Source organism: Capra hircus, chromosome 24, assembly GCF_001704415.2.
Source record: "Capra hircus breed San Clemente chromosome 24, ASM170441v1, whole genome shotgun sequence".
In the NCBI taxonomy this organism is placed as follows: Eukaryota; Metazoa; Chordata; class Mammalia; order Artiodactyla; family Bovidae; genus Capra; species Capra hircus.
This window is the reverse complement of record NC_030831.1, coordinates 53,052,451-53,072,430: the sequence shown is the minus strand read 5'-3', so window position 1 is coordinate 53,072,430 and position 19,980 is coordinate 53,052,451. Positions and strand designations below refer to the sequence as shown.

General features: G+C 40.1%; 1 protein-coding gene across 1 annotated transcript in view; it reads right to left on the bottom strand.

The window, feature by feature from the left end:
- The window catches only part of LOC102173800 (netrin receptor DCC), a 92,182-nt gene extending 72,576 nt beyond the window's left edge, over nt 1-19,606 (bottom strand). The window contains exons 1-4 of the mRNA XM_018039362.1: nt 19,582-19,606; nt 18,491-18,571; nt 8,294-8,389; nt 2,844-3,076 (exon numbers count right to left, since the gene is read on the bottom strand). Of these exons, the coding sequence (XP_017894851.1) occupies nt 2,844-3,076; nt 8,294-8,389; nt 18,491-18,571; nt 19,582-19,606 (435 nt within the window). The remainder of the gene's footprint in view (nt 1-2,843; nt 3,077-8,293; nt 8,390-18,490; nt 18,572-19,581) is intronic.

Sequence of the window (19,980 nt, the reverse complement as noted above, 5' to 3'; positions counted from 1 at the left end):
ATTCCCTGGAGAAGGGAATGGCTACCCACTCCAATATTCTTTTTTTTTTTTTTTTAATTCTCTGCGGAGAATCACAAAATGATTTTGGAGTTACTGGTCCAATTTCTTACTTAGCCAAGAACATTTTTATATTTTCTAAATTTAAAAATAATGAACATGTCCTTTTTATAAAGAAAAAAAGTGTTTAGAAGAAAGGAAAGGCATTATTACAACGGCATAGTAAATGACAGAAGGACCCATCATGGTCCAGGCGAGGGCAGGGAATGTGCATACTGCTGGAATCGTGCACCTCTGATGCTGGTGATCTTTGGAGGAGCTCTCTGTCTCAGCCTGAAGAAGAATGGATGTGAAAGCACATTTGAAACCCACCCCTCACACTGATGTGATCTTCTGACACTCAGCTCTGACCTTTCCCTTTGGAGAGGTCAAAACTTCCCTTTGGAAGATGGGTCTCTTTTTATTTAAAAAATTTATTTATTTAATTGGAGGATAATCACAACGTTGTGGTAGTTTTTGCCATACATCGACATGAGCCGGCCAGGGGTGCACATGTGTCCCGCATCCTGAACCTCCCTCCCACGTCCCTCCCCACCTCATCCCTCTGGGTTGTCCCAGAGCAGTGGCTTTGAGTGCCCTGCTTCAGGCATCAAACTGGTCATCTGTTTTACATATGGTAATGTACATGTTTCAGTGCTGTTCTCTTAAATCATCCTACCCTCGCCTTCTCCCTCAGAGTCCAAAAGTCTGTTTTTACATCTGTGTCTCTTTTGCTATCTTGCATATAAGGTCATCGTTACCATCTTTCTAAATTCCATATATATGCATTAATATACTGTATTGCCATTTCTCTTTCTGACTTAACTTCATTCTGTATAATAAGCTCCAGTTTCATCTACCTCATTAGAACTGACTCAAGTGTGTTCTGTTTTACAGCTGAGTAATATTCTATCGTGTATATGTACCACAACTTCTCTACCCATTTGTCTGCCAATGGACATCTAGGTTGCTTCCATGTCCCAGCTATTATTGTAAACAGTGCTGTGATGAACATTGGGGTACATGTGTCTCTTTCAATTCTGGTTTCCTCGGTGTGTATGCCCAGCAGTGGGATTCCTGGGTCAAATGGCAGTTCTATTTCCAATTTTTTTAAGGAATCTCCACACTGTTCTCCACAGTGGCTGCACCAGTTTGAAGTTTGGCCCACAATGTAAGAGGTTCCCTTTTCTCCACATCCTTTCCAGCATTTATTGTTTGTAGATATTTTGATGGCAGCCATTCTAACTGGCATGAGGTGATAACTTATTGTGGTTTTGATTTGCATTTCTCTAATAATGAGTGATGTCGAGCATCTTTTCATATGTTTATTAGTCATCTGTAGGTCTTCTTTGGAAAAATCCACTCCAGTATTCTTGCCTAGAAAATTCCACAGACAGAGGAACCTGGGGGGCTACAGTCCATGTGGTTGCAAAGAGTCGGACACAACTGAACAACTAACTCTTTTTCATCTTAAATAATCATTTTGTGAATTTTTAAAATATGTTTTCATATATTATTTCACTTGAATAAATTCTGAATTCTATATAGTACTCCATGAATCTGAGTCTATTATACATTTCAAAATTGTGAGTAACAACGTTAAGTATGTGAAAGTGAAAGTGTTAGTCACTTACTCATGTCCAACTATTTGTGACCCCATGGACTATAACCTGCCAGGCTCCTCTGTCCATGGAATTGTCCAGGCAAGAATACTGGAGTAACAACTAAAAGACGTTAAATGACCTCTATGACCTAGCACAGTCCTAAGTTAATGGTGGACGCTTAACAATTACTCGATCTCCTTTTACTCTACATTTGTGTGTTGGTATATACACTACTAATGTGGTAGGCTTAGGAGGTAGCGTTTGATTATATAAATGAATATTTGTTGGAGTTGTTCTGGCTGACTGATAAGAGATGTGAATGGATGACAATGCCTCAAATGTGTATCTCTAAAGGAGGAAAAGGGGACGACAGAGGATGAGATGGCTGGATGGCATGACCGACTCGATGGACGTGAATTTGAGTGAACTCCAGGAGATGGTGATGGACAGGGTGGCCTGGCATGCTGCGATTCATGGGGTCTCAAAGAGTCGGACATGACTGAGTGACTGAGCTGAGCTGAACTGAACTGAAGGAGCTCCTGGGTTGGGGTGTGTGTGTGTGTGTGTGTGTGTGTGTGTGTGTGTGTGTGTGTGATGACTCAATGAGAGGACAGGGATAAGAGAGCTGGTCTAATTCATATTAGTTAAAGGGGAGGGTACACTGTGCATTTTCTTTACCACATGAGGGCCTTTCAAGGCTAAATGAGCAAACAGATGTTAATGGCTTGAGGCGTGTTCACCATCTAAGGATAGCATAAAAAATCTTTAAGTATTCCTTCTCATATTCACTATAAGATGGGTCTCTGCGTACAATGTTAATATGCGTGACTGAGGCATAAACCTAGATTCCACACGAAAAGAAAAACACTAAAATCTATCCAAGAAACTAATGCAGAGTTCTGCTATTTTCAAAAGAAAATGGCATTCCCTTGTACAGAATTACATTATTTATACAAACTCAACATCTGGTGGAATTCAAATAACATTTCGCAGCTCCTGATGCTTTTCTACCTCGTCTTAGACTGGTTCCTAAGACACAACAATCCCCATGCCAGTTTGAGAGCACTGAGTTTTAAAATGCTTCATTTTCCATTTTGTGCCACTGCAGCAACATAACTCGTGACAGTCCAGGACGTGTTTAAAACAATGGATTAAACAAATGACAGTTCAAGTTAAACTCCATACTATCGGTTAGAACGTCACCTTGTATTTCGCGTTCGCAGAAAAGCTGGTCCTCCACCGGACAGTGTAAAGTCGCACTTCGGACGTTTTTTGGTTCTTAGGGACAGAGTTGTCTGCCCAGCTGACCCTCACGGCATCATGGGTAAGAGCCACAGCCTGTACACCTACTGGTGGGAGCATGGGGGTGGAGACATCTGGGACCGAGGTGGGGAAGTCATCAAGCAAAGGATAATAATCAACTGGGTCAGTGGGATCTGGGTTTAAAAACCCGACCAATGAAGCAAACAAATAAATACATAAACAAAAGAGTTAAAAAAATAAACATCAGTGGCAACAGATCACAATGAGTTAAATGTATGGCAATAATGATGAAAGGGAACATGAGAAGAACAGAAAAAATTATAATTAATTCAACCAGAAAACTCATTAGAAACAGTATTGCTAGATTACAAAGGTAACTGTTTTCCATAATTTCCTTATTTCCTTAGAATGCATCTCTCAATTTGGCTGTCGCTTCTCGTTACATATTTTAAAAGTCCACTTTTTTTTCTTGGAATGCTGCACATTGCTTCTTCAAAGAGTATAGAAGTCATCAGTTTTATAATTAGAAAGATACATCAAAATAAAATTCTAAGGATTATCTATTTCATTTCCTCCTGCAAAAGAAACAAATGCCTATCTGATACCCGTTGTGTTATTTTTCTCCTTCTCTAACGTGATTTGGTATCTCTAATGCTTTTATTATTGCTTAGGTTTTACCTGCATAAATATTGTGTAGGTAAGAAACAAACAATGGATAATGAGCAGAGGGCCATGAGATCCATAGCAATCTACGGCTATGACTGCACGATGTCAGGCCAAGCCCACATGGGTCAATGATGTGATAATTAGGTTTTACATGGCACATGGTGTGGTTAGATTGAAATCCTTAAAGAAAGTGTAGAATTGTCCATTTTACTCACATTCTCACAGAGTAAGTTATTCATGGCATCCCTATATTCTATGTTCCTTGTTCTATAATTTTAAATTCCAAGGAAAGACTTGGAATTATCGGGCAGAGAGACAGAATGAACTCTGTATGGACTGATGAGATTCACGACGAGATACACACATGCTTTGATCCGTAACACAATCAGAATCTGAATACTGATGTCTGTGTTTTCACAAAATTCTCTAGAAAAACCTTGTATTTGTTTTGATGCTGCAGATGCCATAATCAGGAGAGTTTATTTTGCAGCTGGAGAACAAATCCAATATTGAGCCTTTTATTTATTACCGAAGGTGTTTAAATTTGTTAAAACTTTCTTTGAAATCAAACAACATGTGTTCTCACTAACAAAAAATGAGATGAGCTCTTAGACTGGCCATACAATGGCATTTGGGGAGATGAGGCCTACCAACATCTAGAGTATCTAGAACAGTAAACATACTGAGCTTATATTTGTGAAGTATAGTATAGAGACTATGGGCTGAGTTTTCTGATTACCTCACTTTGTTCACTGAATTTTAAAAGTCTACTCCCTACTCATCACTATTTTCTAATGAATTATTTAGTAGTTTACTGGGCTGTGGTCTTTGGAGCAAAATACAAAATCTGAAATGAAAAAGAGAACAAAAGGAAGACACAAAAAAAAAGAGAGAGAGAGAAAAATGTGTGTTTAAAATTTAATGACAGAGCCCAGGCTTTTCATATTTCCTTTGATGTGTCTTCTTATTAAGGGCTCCTTTAAACCAGAATGGATTTATGAGATGATGAAGGGGCAGCTGAAGACACGGCAGCCTCTAGGAGGATCCCAATCAGTCATCAGGCTGGTACATCAGTGGAACATTCTGGCAAAACTAAAGCAGGCGCTGTCTTCACTTGACTTATTTCTATTCTTAGCTGACTTAAAGAAGAATGTTACACATAGCACAGAACTAGTCTCAATCACAAACTCTTTGCAGATCAACTTGTATTCATGTTATCCTATCTGTTGTTTCTTTGCTTAATCTAATTTTGTGGAAAAACTATACTAACTTTATCGTTTTTCATAGATACCCCATATAAGGTTTTCAAAAGTAGTGATTTTACTTTAAGCAATGGTAATAATTCTGCTATTTCTTGCTTTTAGAAAATTAAGTTTTTCATAAACTTCTTGTTGAGTTTCTCAGAGTCTCAACTCCAGAATGTAACCATAAATTTCAAGCAATGCTGTTTTTTAATATATACCTATGAACTTATGTAATTCAAAATTTTCTACCCTGGCCAAGTTTTTACTGCTTATTTTTGGTGGATTTTTTTTTTTCAGGCATGGCTTGACATTCTATTTGCTACTTCTTCCATAGTTGGGCTAATGCAACAGCCATAGTTAGATGGACAATTTGACTTTAAATTAATTAAAATTAGATACAATTAAAGAGTCATTTATTGTGTTGCACTAGCCTATTTCAGATGTTCAACAGTCACATGAGCCTTGTGTCTGCCATACTGGATACAGTAGGTATTTCTAACAAAGCAGAACTTATTAGTAGGTAGCAAGTAGCACTCTAAATATATGCTACATATATTGCTAATTATCTTTCCCTCACAGGTCAGGAATGAGTAGTGAATTAAATAAATTATTTTGCTGCCAAATAACTCTGTTTATGGTTTTTTTTCTTCACCATTTGCAGTGGTGATATTCAAAAGAGTAGGGAAAAAAAGACAAAAACACAAAATATAGCTTTAAACCTTTTGCTAAAAAGAGAAACCAATTCAATTCCTAATAGTTGTTTTGGTGAGAACATATAAGTGTTTTAGTCAATATACTAAAGCTCAAAACAAGCTTTGAAAAATGATACAGTTTTATATCTGGATTGTACTTCATTTAGACATTTATGAAACAATTGAAAATAAACAAATTCAAACAACGCATCTCATTATTCGCCTGTTCTCATCCAGTCTCCAGGCTCAAAATGTCTTATTCTTGCAACAATATGAAATAAAATTTAAAAAAAGGAAGCAGTAAAACAAGCACACTGTTAACCTGCCCTTTTCACCTAGTGAGACTTTGCTTGGCTGTAATGCTGATATGTTCAGAATGAGATGCGGTCCAGAGTGGACCAGCATCTATGGACATATCCATGTGGAAAGCACCATAGCCTGATAGTCCAGCCTGATGCATTTACTGCTTCTGAGTTTTATTATTATTACTTTATGTTCATCTCTTCCAGGGCTACTCATGGGAGTCCTGTGCAGAGGCTCAGAGACCAAAAGTGTCTTCTAAGGATCCCTGAGACACCTTTACTGTGTATAGTTGCCTGCAGAACCTAAACCTTCGATTCTGTTTACTTGTTCTTTGTTCTCTGTGGTGTGTGAAAACACAAGAAAATGTCTGCCACATCTGGGCAGGGATGTGGAAAGAGCTGGCTCTATTCATCCTCTCCAACCCCTTACTGACTTTTCCCCAATCAGAAAATCCCTCATATGCTTTTCAATTCTCAGTATTATTTCATTTCTCAGATCCATTAGGATTAGTCATAGCAGGAAAAAAAAAATGGTCTTATGGATCACTGGTAGTCTAGAAACCACTCTGGGGATGCCATATGCTAAGAATTAAAGAATGACAACAAATGTTAAGGGGACAGAAGTGAATAACACCTCAAACAGTTCTCTGAGCAATTTATCTTCAAGTTATCCGAACTCTATCTCTATTATAACTAGTTTCTGCTCAAAACTGGATTTGGGGGGGTCATCTTTGTGTTCCTTCCTTGTGGTCTTTAATTTTGGTAAAAAACTATGAGTTCTTAAAGACTGATCATGGTACAATTTTGTTTGGCCTGATCATGAGCTCAAATTCATAGTGAGGACTTTTTTAAACCATCTTTTACCCTAGGTAGGAAAGAGCTGACTTAATTAATAAACATTATGGGAAGCACTGGCTCATCCAAAGTGGCTGCTGTCACTCAAAGGAATTTTGGCAGAATAAGAGAATAAGAGGGAGTAAAAATCCCAGACACCTTTCACCATGTTATCTCATGGTTTCCATCCTGGCCTCTATTCGCCTCATATCTCTGTATTTAGACACAACACTTTTGACAGTAAATGTTCTCTGGGTAATATTTCTTATTTACCCTTTTTTGAGAGTCAGGGTCCCTCTGATAATGCAATGCAAGATATATACTGTCTCCATGGATAAATTAATATACTGACATGCACCCAAGCTTTTGCATACCACTTCAGACCAGCACAGATGTTAAATCCAGCAGCCAAAGATTCAAGGAGACTCTGGAATAATATCCAAGGTTTAAAAGGAAACTCGGTGGAAATCAATTAAGGGATGGTATGCTGTGAAAACCATCACACAACAACTGCAAATCTGGTTTACAACTGTACATTCTCAAGACAGTTTCTGATTGAAACTTCCAGATTTGAAAAACAAACTGTACAAAGTTCACATAAACTTAGGTGGTAGCAAAAGTCACAGAACCCCATCATTTCCTGGAGGTTCATTTATTCCTAGCTGCCAGGACGCATACTCAGGCACCCCAGTACTTTTCCATGGTGCTCCTACTAAATCCTGCTCCTTGGCACCAGATCCTTTGTTGTCATGAAGGTGAAAACAGCTGATAAGTTGAATGAAATTTGAAGATTGTGGGTTTTGAAAGGATCAAAGCACACATTAAAAAGATGGAGTAGGATCCTGGGCTTTGCTTTCACATTTCAGACCTAAGGCAATTAGGAGTGGTCATGTGACTCTGAGTCATGTGACTGGGTCATGAGCAAGCCTCACAGAGGTACTTATGGTACTTATTCTGTTTCTGAGTAGGTCCAGCCTAATTCACAAACAGTCTCCATAGATGACCAGGATCTCACTTTCTAACCCACCCCTTTCTCTTTCTCATTTCATTGAGCCCTGTTTCTCTCCTGTGCCTCCTCTAAGGTCCAACTCACATAACAATTTCCAGAACTGATAAGCCTTTGAAGCAAGCGATTCTTTCAGTGCCTACAGGCCTTGGGCACTGTTGGGGTGACCTGTTGGCCCAGCTCAGAAAGAAGCTCCTGTGTGACTCAGCCTAGTCCAAACCAGCCCCATGAGGGCAGTTCATGCTTGTCGATATCAGCTTGAAGGACCCTCTGCAGTGAAGCAAGTGTCCATTCAGGCACCTGGTAGCCCTCTGCAGAGACCCTCCTGCCTACATTGAACTGATTTGGAAAGAAGTTACCCAGAGGAATGAACAATGGTGTCAAGACACCAAAATATGAAGCTACTGGAAAAAAATAAAGAGAATAAGGGATCTACATTCTCTAACTCCAAGGACTAATTTACAGACTGAATTCCTCTCACAATTTTGATAACCCCCAAAATAAAAAAGTGTGTGTGTATATATACACATAAGACTCGGACATGACTTCATACGTTTTTTCTTCATTATTTGTTTTGTTTCCTTTTGGTTTGTTGTTTTCACAACTCAAATGCCTTGTGAAAAAAAGATTAACTATTTCAGCTTACCTGTGATAGATCGGGTGGTAGCACTTTCATAAAGAGGAACTCCTTCTCCTGCATTGTTAAAAGCTTTTAGGGAGATGACATAATGGGAACTTGACTCTGAAGGAAAACAGAGAAAAAAAATGTACGTGTGGGTTTATTTAATGTGCTGAAATACTCAGGATAAATATTTTCCTGAAATCAAATTGAATATAGTCAGTTAAGCAAACAGTTGAAAAATGAGTGAGCTTGATTCTGGGAAGAAGGCAGCAGTGGTGGAAATACAGTTTTTTGATCTTCCTGAATCTCCAGGTAAAAAGAGACAGAAAGACTATATGGAGAACCAAAGGCATTCAGACTTTTATGACAAATGAGGTGATGGGGTCTGTATGTTCACATCCTAAAATACCAGTGGATGTGGACAAACCACCAAGGCCCTTAGAACCCAAGAGTTATTAGTATCTGTGGGAGAGAAATTAGAGGGAAAAACCTCAATTCTGAAAACAGGGTAATTCTAAAATAACTACCAGGTAATGCTATTAATAGAAAGTGCAATAGACCAGTTTGAGAATAGTAAATATAAACACTTGAAACTAACTTACAAACTCTCCTTTCTGGGACAGGGCTCACCCTGGGGACAAACTACTGAAAATATATTTAAAATTTATGAGTAGATCAGAAACAACAGACATGAAAGGAAGAGAAAGTCCAGATCAAAGTAGGAGAGAGGAATAGTCTTGAAAACTTGGAAAACAAACTGCCATAGATTTTAGTGTGTACCAGGGTTTGGCCAACTTTTCTGTAGGAGACCAAGATAGTCTATACAGCTTTGCAGTCCACCTAGTCTCTGTCACATACTCATCTATGTTTGCTTACAACTCTTCAAAAGTACAAAAATCATTGTTAGTTCAGCGATGCCCCAACAAAAATAGGACCTGGACCAGATTTGATCCACAGGCTACAGTTCCCTAAGCCCTGAGCTCTAGTGTAAGAAAAACAAGAGGACAGGGAGCTCTGTCCTCTTAGAAAAGCTATTCGAATTTCTCAGCATGCAGGGAAACAAATCTAAAAGCAAGCACAAAAATATCTGCTGAGGTTAAGTTTCTTACAAAATAAAATGAGGACACTATCATACCTACAGACAAGTACACAAAAAGAGGATCAAAAGTACACAAGAAAAACACATCAAACCCGCAATTTGCTGCCCCAAAGTGAGCTAAGTAACGTTAAGAAAATAAAATGCCAGAGATGCAAGAGTAACATAAATCAGAATGATTACAATTCATAAACGAGGTGGCAAATTTCAGAAAGAATTATATTTGAGTCAAGAAGTAATTCTAGAAAGAGAGTATAACAAGGTGAATAAACAAAGCAATAAGGAGAAAACAAAAACAAGAGTAAACTAAGAAAGAATAAAGAGAAACGCAGGAACAAGTGGCACATATCACAGCGCGCACACACACATTCGGGAAGGCAGAACTGAGCCCTGGAGTAACAGCCGTCCTTGAGGGAAAAAAGTCAAAGAAAGGGAACAGAGCAAACGCACAGAAAAAAATGCAATGCAAGGGGTTTTAGCTGACTTCAAAAATCTTTTAGGCATGTGGACAAAAAGAATGCAGGATTTATAAGGGGGGAAAATTAGATGAGTATCAGATTGTTTTTGACAGCATCATTTTGTGCCAGAAGAAACTGAAGCGATTTGAGACACTCAAGGTAAGAAAATGTGATCCAAGGACTTCACAGTCAACCAGAGTTAACTTCAAATATAAAGGGCTGTTGTAACAGTTTGATAACACCCAAACTGTTACCAACTTGCAAGGAATCAGGAAATATTGTTCCCCTGATCCTGAGAACCACTGGAAAATGAGCCTTAGATATTTAAAGTGACCTGAGAGATACTGATCTAATAGCTAACTGAAGAACAATAAATTTAATGAACTAAGACTAACTGAGGGTTAAAAGGAGAAATTTTATTTTGCAACACTACATGTTCTGATACTGTCCCCATATTATAATCGTAAGACAAAATGAAGAATGAGGATAATATATATAGAAACATTTTAATAATTATTATTGATGGCGAAACTATTATTAATGTTACTCTGATACCAATGCAACATGAGATAGAACAAAAGAGAAATCAGGAGAAAGTCTAATTCTGTTGTACCCTACCTCCTTCAGATTGGGATCCCGGGTGTGAACAAGGACACACCTATGTAAAGGACATACACATGTAAAAGAGAAGAGATGAAGTACTGTGTTCCTAAAATCTAACTGAAAAAAATCAGTTTAAATGCAAAGGGTATTTTACCTCTAATTCTGTCCACTGAAAACATCTAGAAACACTGACTTGGTTACACAGGTATCTTTTCACCCAAACTGAGATTCTGAAAAAAATATATTTTGCACTGCAAGGAACAAAGGCTTCTTGGAGAACTGGTTGATTCCTAGTGTAAGGCAGAAAACACGGCAATTGAGCCTGAAGCATCTTGACATCCCAAGAAGAAAAGAAACCATCAAAGAATAGCAGGATTGTGTCAAACAGATTTGGAAGTCAAGTTGGAAGAGCTTCCACAGAACCAAAGAGGAGGACAAAGAGCTTCAATAAATATAAAAGTTGCAATGAAATTAAACTATGAATGTATGAGTTCATAGATACTTTAATGAATAATAAAGGGACGTCCCTGGTGGCTCAGATGGTAAAAGCGTCTGCCTACAATGCGGGAGATCTGGGTTCAATCCCTGGATTGGGAAGATCCCCTGGAGAAGGAAATGGCAACCCACTCCGGTACTCTTGCCTGGAAAATCCCATGGGTGGAGGAGCCTAGTAGGCTATAGTCCATGTGGTCGCAAAGAGTCAGACACAACTGAGCGACTTCACTCACTTTAATGAATAATAAGAGTTGGTCATTTCTGAATTGGACAGGGGAGCAAACTACTATCGTCAAATCTGGGTAATGCGCCAAATGTTTAGCAGGTCCTTCTTAAACAAACTCTACCAGTGTGCAGCCAAACAGGATACGGAGGGTGTATCCTATTATAACAGTATTCCAACTAATAAGAAACATGCAAATATCGCTATTTCTCAGCCTCAATGAACAAACTACACATTAAGAATTCATGATTGCTAAGATAAAACAGAGAATCTAGACATTATATACCTAATGAAAGAGGGCATCCCAGGTGGTGCTCATGGTAAAGAACCCACTTGCCAACGCAGGAGACAATGCAAGAGACTGTGGTTGGATCCCTGGGTCAGGAAGATTCCCTGGAGGAAGGGACGGCAACCTACTCCAGGATGTCTTCCTGGAGAATCCCACGGACAGAGGAGCCTGCTGGGCTACCGTCCACAAGGCTGCAAAGAATTGGACATGACTGAGGCGACTTAGCATGCGCACCACAGTGAAATAAATCGTGCAGTGCCCTCTAGTCTGGCTGAAGGGATCAAACCTACTTGGTTTGATCAAGCTTCTGGATCCAATTGCCAATTTGCAGAAAATACAGCCAAGAAACAGGGTGAACTCTAACTTAAAATAATTCATGAAATGATACATTGGTTGCATGTGGTTTTCTGTGTCTGTGTTTGATTTTACAACAGCTTTTAAAATGGATGAATTTATCTCTGACAGTGTTCTTTGAAAACTGATTAGATGGATTTTTCTTTATGAAATTTTTATGTGACCTAAATATTCACCTTAAAGACTTGACATTCCAAACAATGACATAAGAACCACAATACAACAAGAAGAATAAAATAAAATTACATTTAATGCAGCCAAAGGGCTTCCAGTCAGTGACTGCTTCACCTACAAGAGGAGATATTCATTTTTTTTAGACATATGTTGTCAATCTGGTTTACCAAAAAACAGTGATCAGTCAACAAGTGTTAAATGCTATTGGAGATAACAGAATATTTGGAAAGGATGGACCTCTCTTACCAGGTTACAATCATAATTCTGGGCAGAGAACACAATGAAAAAGTACATATAATTAAGCAGAAAAGTGTGTCATACAATGTACGAATGCTACATGAGTTTAGAGGCTTAAAAACTTAGTGAGGGATTAGCTCATTAAGGAATTATCAGACTTAGAACTAGTACTGAAGGGCATGGGTAGGATTTAGAGATAGAAGGATAGTCATGGGTCACAGCCTTAAAAAACTCAGCAGTGGCCAAAGGACTGGAAAAGGTCAGTGTTCATTCCAATCCCAAAGGGCCGTGCCAAAGAATGTACAAATTATCATACAATTTTGCTCATTTTGCATGCTGATAAGATTAAGCTCAAAATCCTTCAAGCTAGGTTTCAACAACATGCGAACCGAGAACTTCCAGATGTACAGGCTGAGTTTAGAAAAGGCAGAGGAACAAGAGATCAAATTGGCAACTTCTGCTGGATCATAGAAAAAAGCAAGGAAATTCCCCAAAAACGTGTGTTTCTGCTTCATTGATTACGAGAGAGCCTTTGTGTGGATCACAACAAACTGTGAAAAACTCTTCAAGTGATGGGAATACCAGACCACCTTAGAAACCTGTATGCAGGTCAAGAAGCAACAGTTAGAACCTTACATGAACAACAGGCTGGTTCAAAATGGGGAAAGGAGTATGACAAGGCTATATTGTAATCCTGTTTATTTAACTTATATACAGAGTACATCATGTGAAATGTTGGGCTGGATGAATCACAAGTTGGAATTAAGATTTCCTGGAGAAATATCAACAGCCTCAGACATGCAGTTTATACCACACTAATGACGGAAAGCGAAGAGGAGTTAAAGAGCCTCTTAGACAATGAAAGAGGAGAATGAAAAAGAGCCTCTTAGACAGTGAAAGAGGAGAATGAAAAAGCTGGCTTAAAACTTAGCATTCAAAAAGCTATTATCATGCCTCTGGTCCCATCATTTCATGGCAAATAGATAGGAAAAAAGTGGAAGCAGACAGATTTTCTTTTCTTGGGCTCCAAAATCACTACGGATGGTGACTGCAGCCACGAAATTAAAAGATGCTTTCTCCCTGGAAGAAAAGCTTTGATAAACCTAGACAGCATATTAAAAAGCAAAGATATCACTTTGCCAATAAACATCTGTACAGCCAAAGCTTTGGTTTTTCCAGTAGTCATGTATGGATGTGCGAGTTGGACCATAAAGAAAGCTGAAGGCTGAAGAATTGATGCCTTCAAATTGTGGTGCTGGAGAAGACTCCCGAGAGTTCCCTGGACTGCAAGCAGATCAATCCAGTCAATCTGAAAAGAAATCAACCCTGAATACTCAGTGGAAGAACTGATGCTGTAGCTCCAATACTTTGGCCACCTGATGCAACAAGCCGACTCACTGGAAAAGACCCTGATGCTGGGCAAGATGGAAGACAAAAGGAGAAGAGGGTGGCAGAGGATGAAATGGTTAGATAGTATCACCAACTCAATGGACATGGATCTGAGCAAATTCCGAGAGATAGTGAAGGACAGGGAAGCGTGGCATGCTACAGTCCATGGAGTGGCAAAGAGTCAGACATGACTTGGTGACTTAACCACAACAAAAGAATAAAATATCTCAGAGAAAAGATGGGTCAGATTGAAAATACAGTGAGGAAGGTCATCAACACACTTTGCTATTAGGAAAAATATTCTTTATAGTTACTGGAGTGAAGTCATAGTCTGATTTCAAACATATATAAACTACAATGTAAACATTTATAATAGATTCAAACCACATCTAATTACTTATTTGGGGTGAAATTGCATTTAATTTACCAATATACATAGACTATATATTTGTGTTTGTCTATATATTTCTTTCTGGGCTTCCCTGGTGGCTCAGAGGTAAAGAATCTGCCTGCAATGCAGGAGAAGCGGGTTCGCTGCTTGGGTTGGAAGATCCCCTGGAGGAGGAAATGACAACGCACTCCAGTACTCCTGCCTGAAAAATTTCATGGACAGAGGAGCCTGACCAGGGGCAGTTCATGGAGTTGCAAAGAGTCAGGCACAACTGAGCAACTAAGCAATAATGCGTATTTCTTTATCAAGACAGTGAGAGAGATATCAGGAATGCCACACCTACACGATTAGAGTTTTATTTTTGATTGTGTCTTTGTTTTCAAACCTGAGAGAGGGAGGGAGCGAGAGTATGGTAGAAATATTTGGCTATAGTGTCAAAGACAATATAGCCTAGAGGATCCCAGACAGGAATCCATTTAAGTATTAACAATTCATCAAAGGAGAGGGGCCAGCACTCAGTTTAAGAGTGTTGTTAGCCTATGGAGAGCAGGCTCAGAGTTGTCAAAATTTCTGGAAACCCAGAGTTTTATGGGAAATCCACAAATTTTCAAATGTTGGCAAATGATTTAAATAAAGAAAATAAACTTGTGCTGGCAAAACAAAATCATATATCTCTGAACTGAATCCAGGTCTGTGGCCCCTTGTCTATGACCTTAGATTCCTACATATACAACTACATTCAAATCTGTATGCATTCAGGGAAGAATAGGTAATAAGGTGTGGTTCTGTCCCTTCTGATGTTTGTGTCAGAAGCTTTCTCTATCTCTTTTATAATTTAATAAAACTTTATTACACAAAAGCTCTGAGCAATCAAGCCTCGTCACTGGCCCCAGATTGACTTCTCCTCCAGAGGTCAAGAATCCTGGCGTCTTTTGTGGTTCAGCAGCAACCTTTCACCTTGGGGGCTCGTCCAGGATTCTTTAGGACAAGGTAAGGATGCTTGGAGCTCTAGTTCTTTGTTCTCCTAGTGAACATGTTTTTTTTGCTGTACGTTACTAACTCTACAGTGTGCTTGTGTGAATGAATGACACACCCTGCACGAAGCAGGTGAGAAGCCCTGCTCTGCAGTGACCTCATACAGCTTATGGCAGAAACCCTGTTGAGGGTTTATACCAACCTGCCAGTGGACTTCCCTGGTGGCTCAGATGGTAAAGCATCTGCCTACAATGCAGGAGACCCGGGTTCAATCCCTGGGTTGAGAAGATGTCCTGGAGTGGCAACCCACTCCAGTACTCTTGCCTGGAAAATGCCATGGACAGAGGAGCCTGGTAGGCTACAGTCTATGGGGTCGCAAAGAGTCAGACACGACCGAGCAACTTCACTTTCACTTTCCTTAGTCAAGATGTCAACAGCAGTCAAGGTCTACACCAACCAAGTAGAAACGATAAGATGTGATAAGGAGGATAAACATGAAGTAATAAAGCAAGTGTCTGTTATGCAAGGCTATTGGATACACTGGTTTTCCCTGCACCCCTCTAATTTAGACTGGAATTCAAAGTGAAGAATGTCTGATTTGAGCTCTGATTTTCCCGCTCAGGGTTAATGCTGAAGTGTCCAGGCGGTCAGCCTCATCCATGTTACGCTGAATTTGTGCCTTCCCCTCTCTGTCCTTACCTCCCAGCTGCCCAATTTATACCTCTTCAGGGTACATATTCTGTAATATTCTGTACATATTCATTCTCATTTTACTGGCTCAAATTTTGGTCTCAATTTGAATTACAAGAGTATGTGTACCTCATCTAGCTGCTGTCTGGCTCCTGACCAGTGTTCAACATTGCTTTATCTCCCCCATAGTAAAGGTGAGCTCACTGTCATTTCAGTACTGACTCTCGCTAATATTGACAGCCATGAAGTCTATAGTAAGTCTCCGAGCAACGGCAGCTCCTTCCACACCATGTCCACCACCCATGGCAGAGGGTACGCTCACAAAGAGTATGGAGTTTTATCATTTACCAGCTGTTGGATTTATGAGCTACATTGAGTGCTACACTCCACAAATCCTAACCATGATGTGTACACCTTGAGGGTGATCAAGCTTTAGTTCATTTCAGTTCAGTTGCTCAGCCATGTCTGACTCTTTGCAACCCCATGGACTGCAGCACGCCAGGCCTCCCTGTCCATCACCAACTCCTGGAGTTTACTCAAACTCATGTCCATTGAGTCGGTGATGCCATCTAACCATCTCATTCTCTGTCGTCCCCTTCTCCTCCCGCCTTCAGTCTTCTCACCAAGTGGCCAAAGTATTGGAGTTTCAGCTTCAGCATCAGTCCTTTCAATAAATATTTGGAACTGATTTCCTTTAGGAATGGACTAGTTGGATCTCCTTGCAGTCCAAAGGACTCTCAAGAGTCTTCTCCAACACCACAGTTCAAAAGCATCAATTCTTCAGTGCTCAGCTTTCTTTATAGTCCAACTCTCATACATGACTACTGGAAAAGCCATAGCTTTGACTAGATGGACCTTTGTTGGCAAAGTAATGTCTTTAAGTGACCAAGCTTAAATTTAAATAAAATGTGGCGATGGCTTATTCTTAGGAAAGGTAAACAGATGTTCAGCAGAGTTGCTACTGATAAAGGAATATTGCTAGAGCTAAGGGTCTTTAAAGACGTTTAAATCTAGCATGTTGCTGTTTTTTAGTTGGTAATTTGAACATCAGGTAAGCTCACTGACATTTCTAAAGTTAACACAGAGCTACCCAGCACATAAAAGACCCAAGACAGCTTCATCTCCCCCTTTTCAAGAAGCCTCTCATTATGCCCTTCACATTCTCTGTGCCAACATCTTTTGGGCCTTCTCTGGCCTCTGTACAGTGCTTTTGTCAAACTGCAACTGGATTTCCTGAGGAAGCAGTGAGATCTTTTCAGGTTCAGTTATTAGTTGCTTGCCTAGTAGCTCAGACAGTAAAGCATCCACCCACAAGGCAGGAGACCTGGGTTCGATCCCTGGGTTGAGAAGATCCCCTGGAGAAGAAAATGGCAACCCAGCCCAGTATTCCTGCCTGGAGAATCCCATGGACAGAGGAGCCTTGCAGGCCTAGAGTCCACAGGGTAGCAAAAAGTCAGACACAATTGAGAAACCAACACTTTCACTTTCAGTTATTAGTCGCTTTGAACTCCTTTTATATTGTGATGGAGGCATTTCATTTAAGTGTGTGCTGACGGGGAAAGATGCTGTGAGATGTGAACAAGGGAGAAGGAGGGTTTGTGTTTCCGCCCCCTACAAAAGAATGTCATTTGTGAGTGTACCACTAGAGGGCACTGTGGAGCTATTTTCTGCACATGCTCAGAGCTCAACTTTAAAAACAAGTAATCACAAAAGAATTGCCTAGAATTGCTCCCTCTTTAGACACATCAAATGAATTAAACACATTTAATATTATCATAATGAATTCCAAATGAATTAATCATTAATTATGGTCAGACCCCATTGTTTGGGAATACATTTAATGACAATTATGAGAGTAAATTTATTTTTGGGATTTGCTAAAATGTTACAGATATTTAGGCTTGAAAACATGTTTATTGCCTCTGAAAAATGATGTACAGCAGTATTCTCTCATTTTAATTTACTCTGACTGAATCGTACTGAGAGAACTTGAATCTTGGTGGATGTCCATGGGGATTATTTTTAATTATGGATATTCTGGGTGTTCACTGGAAGGACTGATGCTGAGGCTGAAACTCCAGTACTTTGGCCACCTCATGCAAAAAGTTGACTCATTGGAAAAGACCCTGATACTGGGAGGGATTGGGGGCAGGAGGAGAAGAGGACAACAGAGGATGAGATGGCTGGAAGGCATCACTGACTTGATGCACATGAGTTTGGGTGAACTCCAGGAGTTGGTGATGGACAGGGAAGCCTGGTGTGCTGCGATTCATGGAGTTGCAAAGAGTCGGACACGACTGAGCGATTGAACTAAACTGAACTGATTCTGAGTGATTCCACAGATTTCAAATTATTGATCAGATTTATATCATCGTTTGGCCAACATTTCCTATACAATACATCACACTGGGATAAAGAAAGATAAAAATGTATTTAATAACTCTGAGCATCCAAAACAGATGGCTTCTGGCCAGTATCTTATTTGTGGCCAGCAAAGAAGGAAATGAACATACATTTATTGATTACAGGAGTTGGACAAGGAATGGGCAACAGGAAGATTTTTTTGGGTCTTCTTCCCCAGAGACTAGGTAAGTGAGAGAGCCGTTGTTCTGAGAGTTTTTGTTGAGGCTTGCCTGAAGGTAGTGAAATGCATGCATCTCACGGGGCTGAGAGAATCAAATGACTTGCAGACAGCTCCTCGGGGGCTGGACCAAGATGCTGTGCTTAGTAACAGAAGCCAGTAAGAAGAACATCATTATTTTTAATTAATATTTGGTGTGAATTAAACGCCACCGGCATGTGCTAGATTGACAGCCCATGGACCATTATTCGTTGCAGATTATGTACTTCGCTCAGTGGCCCCATCAATGCCAAGTGCTTGTCGGGGCCCAATCTCCATGTCCCTACATCTTTTGCCCTCTGTGAGCACTGCCAACAAGTCAATTAGAGAAAATTAGAGTGGTAACTGTCTGCCTAGCGCAGACGCCGGCTCACTGCAGAGAATCTGGGTGACCCGAGGCACACAGTAGAGGCCACTGGATCCCTGTTGGAGGGTAGATGTGACTGGACACCTCTGACCCCAATGGACCTGAACTGTTTAATTAAGGGTAATGGGTGGGTAGCAAACACAGCCGATTGCACTGATCTCTTAAAAGGGTGAGCAACTCACATTCAAGAAAGATGCAATTCATACAGCACATTCAATATTCCATTCTACCCCATCATACACACCCATTTGCAAATTTAATTAACAGCTAATCTAACTGGCATCCTTTGAAGGTTTTCTTCCTTTCTTCCTTCCACCTTTACTCTTTCTTTCTCTTTTCCAGGAGCACTATCCAGAGAATGGTCAGATTACAACATCCCTGGCTCATTAACCAGTCATACTGGTACCCAACTGCACATTCTGAAACCTACCAGTTCATGAGAAATGAACCCAAAGAGACTGTGCGACAAGACCTCTCACTTACATATTTGTTATTCTTCATCTATTCATTTGTTCCTTTGCTCATCAATTATCATTTAACGTCTTATGTGTGTAAGGACAAGGTTATACGTTTTCTAGGGTATGTAAGGGTTGAAACAAGCAAGTCATTTTTCGCCTATCTTTTAATGGAGAAGCTATGTTAGAAGTTTTAAAAAAATCAGAGCAGAAGTGTACTGGAGTCAGCAAGGCTGTGTGGAGAAGATGGCAGTTCTGCTGACTCTTCCGATGAAGAAAGGTTGAGGAGAGAGGGTGAAAGAAGCAAATACAAGTAAACCAGGCAAGGTGGTTGTAGAATCATGCATGTTAAAATGAAAAACCAACAGTTCCCTCTCCTCCTCTTTTTTCTCCCTCTCCCCCACCCTCCTCCCAATAGTAGTATTAGTTGGATGTCTAAGTAGGCATTAGACATTCATTCACTACAGTAAGTCCCCCATAGGAACCTCTAAGTTGCGAATTTCAAAGGTGCGGACGTGCATTCGCACGTCCAGTCACGTAAGTTAGTTTGTGCGTCTAGCGTACACTGTCACGTGCGTGCATCCTCTATAAGTGGCTGTGATTTTGTGGACTTTACAAGTCCTGCGTAGACGACAGCAGTACAGTATCTTTATTTCAAGCCCAGCATGTCTGGAAACAAGCGTGAAAGCACCAATGACATAGCTGGTACTGCTAACAAGCGCCAAGCAATAATGACGGAAACAAAAGTGAAAGTAATTGAGGGAGCGGAGCGAGGTGAACAGCTAGAGCTGGAACTGCAAGAGGACTTCAGGCTGCGCGCCACGAGCTGCTTCCTAACGAAGGCCTGATGGACCTGCAGGCCCAGAGAAAGGACAGAGAGAGACGAGAGGGAGAA